Source organism: Oncorhynchus tshawytscha, linkage group LG18, assembly GCF_018296145.1.
Source record: "Oncorhynchus tshawytscha isolate Ot180627B linkage group LG18, Otsh_v2.0, whole genome shotgun sequence".
Lineage (NCBI taxonomy): Eukaryota > Metazoa > Chordata > Actinopteri > Salmoniformes > Salmonidae > Oncorhynchus > Oncorhynchus tshawytscha.
Genome location: NC_056446.1, coordinates 13,180,429 through 13,187,452, shown reverse-complemented (window position 1 = coordinate 13,187,452; position 7,024 = coordinate 13,180,429). Strand labels below are relative to the sequence as shown.

Here is a 7,024-nt window from a genome sequence, read left to right as displayed (position 1 = left end):
AGAAGGCTGAAACACGACCAACGCTGAATAAAATTCACAAGTTGAAGCATCAAGATTGGGCAAAGAAATACCTGAAGACAGATTTTTCAAAGGTTTTATGGACAGATGAAATGAGAGTGACTCTTGATGGACCAGATGGATGGGCCCGTGGCTGGATCTGTAATGGAGACAGGCCACCACTTTGAGTCAGGCGCCAGCAAGGTGGAGGAGGGGTACTGGTATGGGCTGCTACCATTAAGGATGAGGTAGTTTGACATTTTCCGGTTGAAGATGGACTGAAACTCAACTTCCAAACCTAGTGCCAGCTTCTGGAAGATGATTTCTTCAATCAGTGGTACAGGAAGAAGTCCTCAGCATTCAAGAAGGTCATGATCTTCATGCAGGACAATGCTCCATCACATGCATCCAAGTACTCTACTGCTTGGCTAGACAGCAAAGGCCTCAAAGATGCCCAAATATGGACCTTGTCCTTTTGTTCAAATTGGATATTTTTGGATCCAACCGCCATGTCTTTGTGAGACGCAGAGTAGGTGAACGGATGATCTCTGCATGTGTGGTTCCCACCTTGAAGCATGAAGGAGGAGGTGTGATGGTGTGGGGGTGCTTTGCTGGTGACACTGTCTGTGATTTATTTAGAATTCAAGGCACACTTAACTAGCATGGTTACCACAGCATTCTGCAGCGAAATGCCATCCCACCTGGTTTGAGATTAGTGGGACTTCAATTTGTTTTTCAAAAGGACAATGACCCAAAACACCTAAAGGCTGTGTAAGGGCTATTTGATCAAGAAGGAGAGTGATGGAGTGCTGCATCAGATGACCTGGCCTCTCCAATCACCCGTCCATAACCCAATTGTTATGGTTTGGGATGAGTTGGACCGCAGATTGAAAGAAAAGCAGCAAACAAGTGCTCAGCATATTTGGGAGCTCCTTCAAGACTGTTTGAAAAGCATTCCAGGTAAAGCTGGTTGAGAGAATGCCAAGAGTGTGCAAAGCTGTCATCAAGGCAAAAGGTGGCTACTTTGAAGAATCTCAAATATAAAATATACTTGAATTTGTTTAACACTTCTTTGGTTACTACATGATTCTATGTGTTATTTCATAGTTTTTATGTATTCACTATTATTCTACAATGTTGAAAATAGTACAAATAAAGAATTACCCTTGAATGAGTAGGTGTGTCCAAACTTTTGACTGGTACTGTATGCGCTTGTGCAAACATGCCTTTGTCTTTGCAGCTGTATGACCCAGTGGGGGAATAACCTTGGGTGGAGCTTTTCCTAGTCATCTGTTTGAGTTTTTACTCTGTTTGTTTAGAACCTAGCACCATCAAACCTCTGGCATTCCATTGAAGGATTAACACCATCATCAAAATTAAATGAACCAATACATGATTCCTGGCTCATTCTTCTCATTCTCATTCTTATTGAGGTCATCCTCTGCATTTCCCCATGGTCAGTCCAGTGATCCCAAGACACCTCGCTGCCTGCTTCACTATGATCTGTATCTTCTTAGTCTTCGATTGTAATTTTTCCTGTGCAATTGATTGCTGCTGTCACAAATGTAACAACCTTCCTCTGTCTACTACCATTCTTGTCTTCTCCCCCATTCTGCTCCCCACATCATGTCCAATCTGCCCTGGAATGCCTTCTCCTCTAGGTGCCTCGATTGTTTCTGTGTGAGCTACTTTTCACTGCTTCCGTGTACAAGATTTTTCGCTCACCTTCATACCCCACACTATGGGCAACCCCACGGTTACGCCAATTTATGCGTGATAGGGAGAAATGTGGTCGGAAGGCTTGGTATGGAGGATGTGACGCAACTGCAGAGCCTCGGGAGGCATGCAAAGGCCAAATCGAGCTCTGTACTGCGTCGCTGTGCGCCTCTCAAATGTTTTAACAATGTGGAGGGGCTCCAAATAGCACCGTATAGCGCCACATTGACATGATTGATTGACGGTAGATGGGGTCAGGAGGTCCTGTATAAACACTATTGCCGTGTATTCATGGATGGCAAGGGATGCCAGACTTCCCCAAAAATGTTTACCAAGAGAACAATTCAAAACATCAAATACTTTTTCTTTCGTCTCTGCGTTTCATAGGTTTCCTTCAATTCCCAAGAGGCTGAATGAATTTCACTGGAGAAAACATCAGAGCGAGCGAAACAGCGCCCCTCTGTGCTGTCTGGTCTAAACGAGTATGACATTGTTGCCGCCTGTAGCATTGAAGGCAAAGGAAGACAGCGTGCAGAGGAAAGCTGGCCTCCCTTGACAAAAATCTATATGAAAAAAATTGGCAATCAGCGTTGACCTAAACTGAGCGAGCTCAACTGTGAAAGGTACTGGCGCACCAAAAAAAGAAATTGTAAAGGGAAGCTAACTTGGATTTGGCGTCACTCCTATCAAATCCCATTGAGAGTATATGTCATTAACATAAAAACGTGAATTGTTGCATCTCGTGCTGTTGTCCAGCGGTGGCTAGCTAGCTAAAATGGTCCCGTTCCTAAATTAGGCATGGATGGAGATAGGGATAATGGACTTCTGGTTTTACGAAATTCTCCATACTGGCCAATGATTATAACTGCGATTCTGATCCACCCATTAATTAATACATTGTTGTGCCCCTGGCCTGAGAGGATGGAAGTTCAATATGTAGCTAGATGTAGAAGGCTAGCATTATTTACCTAACATTGCCCATGAAGGGAAGTTAAACTAGCGAGCATGCATTTTAGCCAGGTAGCCTAGGACAACAAAAAACGAAAGCCGTATACTTTATAGCACAATGATAGGCCGTTTCGTAAACATGAACGTGAGGAGGATGGTATTGGAGTTTCTCTACAAATAGAGTGAGTCAACATGTTTTTCTACTTGAACGGACACACGCACTCAGAAATCAAAACCATGGACATCCACATCATATTTAGCGTGGACTAAATTGTTTTGGTATCTTTTAGTTGTCACTGTATTAGACTAAGCAGAGGAAATTTGATGATGTTGAATTTGAAATTGTGCTTGAATAATGGAGGCAGCGTCTGTTTTCTTTGCGACTTGTGGTAACTCTGGTTCTAAATCCATAGATGTTTAGTAGTCCAAAAATGTCGGAAACATTAACGTGCTTGACCATGCTGTAGGTCATATAACTAACTGTCTGTTACTGTACATGAAATATGCTTTGTGGACTTCACTGGGCATTGGTTGCTATCCGGTTTTGTGATAAAACAAAGGTGTGGTTGAATTTATTCTGCAGTTTCCCCAATAAATGTAACTACGCACATCTACTGATAAACACAAACTCACTTCCTTGACAACTTCCTTCACAACAGCTCTGCGCAAAGCGCAAGAAGTATGAATGCTGTGACTTCTGCAGAGGCCGTTTCGCCGTAAATGCTGCAAGTGATGTTGTCAGGCAAACTGTAATACCCATGACATGAACTGGAAAAAGCGGTGAAGGAGGAGCGCCCTTGTCAAAGCAAACAGAAATCTGCACCACTCGATCATGTTGTCAACAAAGCAGCATGATGCGTCGTTCAGAAACATACATCTCTTTTCTATAAAAGATGTTAGAATGTTCTAACTATTTTCATTTGAGAAGGCAATGAACAACTATTTTATCAAAAGCAAACACTTTTGCATGCAAGAACACAGAATCCTTATTAATCTGCGTGTTTAACCTACTGTACATCACCTGTTTTGACCTAAATTCGTCGTCGGCCAAAATGGGCCACCAGGCGCAGGTCGTTTCCAAAACGAATGCAACCAACGTTAACCCGGTTCACCGGGGGCCTAATCGAATCCCCTCATTGAAAACTATGTTGCTGCTCATTCTGTATTTAGTTGATCAATCGGTAATCATCATGCAAAACCCTAGTCTTTCTCTCCATGTAGCTAGGTATATAATATAGACGTTTTCCTTATTGCCTGACCTTGTGGATGTGTATAAAACTCATAAGAGTCTTGGGCCTCTAAACCATGTGATGCAGATAATCTTTACACTGAACAATCTGGCAATGATAATACATTATAGAAAATAGAGCCTTTGAATGTTTTTTGGTTCCCGCACTTAATTCAATGTTTGTTGATGCTAGTCTACGCAGTGTATTAAGTTGATAAAGTAGGCTAGCATTTGTCACATCACATTCCTCCAGTCACTAAATGATTATATAACTCACCCGACTGTCATTGTCCATCCAGATTATTTTCTAGTCTCTCTTCTTACACAGGCGTTGAGAAGACACTAATCATTTATCACAGTTGTCTCTCCAAATGAAACTTGCTCAAGAACCGTGGAGGAGGTGAGGAGATGAAGGACCGTGGCATGTCATGGAAAAGCATCCCCAAAAAGGCTGAAGATCGGCAGAAGTGCCACTATGACATGGACTAGATGTCTCTCCAAATTATAAGCACCATCGTTATTGCACTGAGGATGAGCAACCTGCTCAGACTTTTGTGAGAGACAGGGTATTGGGTCTATTGCCACTGCATTCCTATAAGATTCACATCACATTCAACTGCACAGCAGGTGCCATTATTTACTTAGATTAGACTCTAAGCACAGCCTGACTCAAATGCAGTCGAAACAAGTCAGCACTGAAGCGTGGAAAGTAGACATTGAACCATCTCAGCAGCTAGTCTGTGACTGAGCAGCTGTTCCTGCAATGCAACAGATCAGAGAATACCACCTTTTATTTTACATTGACCTTCTAATAATAAGATACATGGAAATATGTATTTGCTGAGCTGTGGGCAATTAATGAAGGTACCAGGAAATATGTCTCCAATTGTGATTTAATTCAAATGACAGACTCAATAGAATGACTCAGTACTTACTGAAAATGAACACATCCAGGAAGTGTCTTTAAACCCCAAGATAAATTACGAGACAAAACAGAAAAAAATACTCAGATGACACATGTTTAAATGTTATTTTAATGAAATCCTTTTTTTTTTGTTACAGAACAATACACTTATGATACAGAGTGGCTATTTGCACATAAAACAAATCTGGTAATTGTAGTAGAATAAGCATTAGATGGTTTGACAGTAACTAACAAATAACTTTTTACAATGGCTTTTGGCCAAGGGCAATGACAAACAATTTCATACTGGGGGGGACAAAGTTACCCCTCAAATCCCTTATGCAACATTTAAATGCTTGACATACAAGACCAATTATTTTTTTATCCGAGTCAGAATTTGGTGAGAAATGCTATGCTCCTATTCCCTCTTGACAATCTCCTAGATTTCTGAGTTATATTGCAGATACAAGCGCTTCATGGTAGTGGAGAACATTAATAAATCTAAAAACAACATAGAAACAAATAAAGGTTTAATGAATGATGCTGGAATAATGTTTAAAGAATGATACCGGAATACATAAAAAAAAACAATGTTCATTGCACATATGAAACAACATCTGAATGAGAGGGAAATAAATGCATGACTATCACATTCAGAACGGTAAGAACATGTTGGCTTACGTCTTCGTCGTGTTTTTTCTTGTCATGAAACCTGTTCTGGAGGCAGCTCTGCAGAGTGGTCACTAGCTGGCACAGCCACAAAGCCATAAAATCAGATTTTAAATCTAACCTTAACCCTAACCACACTGCTAATCCTAATCTTAAATAAATAATTTTTACAATATAGCGAATTTTGACTTTGCAACTGGCCCATCTAGCGGAAATCGTTCAGTTCTGCCTCAAGGACAAGACTCGTCCCAATAAATGTCAAACTGTGAGCGAGGATGGCAAAATTACGAGTTTATAAATGGGGAAAAGTGTCAAACAGGTGAACTATTACACATGAAGATCAGGCGCAATAAACTGAATTGTTTTGTAACTCACAAACCATTTTTCCTCCGCCCCCCCTTACATATTTACAAACAAACATACATTGATTCTGTTACATATTTGGTCACATTGTCATTCTCATAGGTGTTAAATTCAATCAAAGTGCTTTTTAATATCCTTTAATATTTTTGAGGTTGACATCTTCAAAATGTCAACAGAACAACATTAGTTAACACATTTATATAGACCTTCCCTTCGTTTCTCAGGGCCAGTTGAATGTCCTGCCAGTGATCTGATAAAACTTCTGATTGAAGGGGTGGAAGAACTTCCTCAGTTTGGCCACGACCGAAGGGTCCACCTCAGGGTGGATGCGCCCCTTGCTGCCTGCCAGGCACTTGTTGAAGACAATGTTAAATCGCAGGCAGTAGAATCCCCTGGTGGCATTGAAGTACAGATTATAGTGGCTGATCCTGGACGGTAGGTTGAGGAAGCGCTCGACGAGCTGCAGCTCTGGCAACGGGTCTGTGATCAGACGGTCCCCGTCCACAATGTGGAATTGTTCCACGGGGAAGTACTTCAGCCAGCGCTCCAAGTGCTTGGTGTAAATGCTGGTCCGTACCGCCTTATACTTTGTGTTCACCTCACACGTGTTTCCGTCAATGGCCAGCTTCTCAAACTTGTGGTAGGTCTTGTTCTTGCGCTCCTTGCCCTCCAGCACCTGTGTGTAGTCGGACACAGCTCTGGTGGTGGGCTCGCGCACGATGATCAGCAGCTTGATGGAGGAGTTCATCTTGAAGATGCGTTCGGGGACCTCCTCTGTGATGAAGTAGGCGGGGCTCTTCTCAATGGTGATCTGATGGGGGAAGGAGAATGGCATCTTCTCCCGGTACCAGTCGATGCCCCGGGCATAGTTCTGGTCGTTGTCAAAGAAGTGGATCTCCTGCGAGGCCTTGACCACCGCCGGGTGCAGGTTGAGCATCTCCAGCAGGGCGCGCGTGCCCCCCTTGCGCACCCCGATAATGATGGCCCGGGGCAGCTGCTGCACCAGGTTGTGCAGGCGGATCTGCTCTTTGGTGGCATTGCCCTTGCGGAGCTCGTGGAGCAGACCACGCTTATACTGCAGGGTCCGGAGAGGGATCTGCTCCGGCAGGTGAAGAGGGCCCAGTCTGCTCTCTATGGGGCAAATAGGCTGCAGCCTGGAGGAGGGGAAAACACAGAAAGATACATTCTGTACTTAACAT

The 7,024-nt window shown here is 42.9% G+C and overlaps 1 protein-coding gene across 1 annotated transcript in view; it reads right to left on the bottom strand.

Moving 5' to 3' along the window:
- Positions 1–4,914: 4,914 nt before the first annotated feature.
- LOC112217521 (heparan sulfate glucosamine 3-O-sulfotransferase 5) overlaps positions 4,915–7,024 on the bottom strand; it is a 72,288-nt gene continuing 70,178 nt past the window's right edge. Inside the window, exon 3 of the mRNA XM_024377851.2 lies at positions 4,915–6,979. Coding sequence (XP_024233619.1) covers positions 6,046–6,979 — 934 coding nt within the window. The 3' untranslated portion in view covers positions 4,915–6,045. The remainder of the gene's footprint in view (positions 6,980–7,024) is intronic.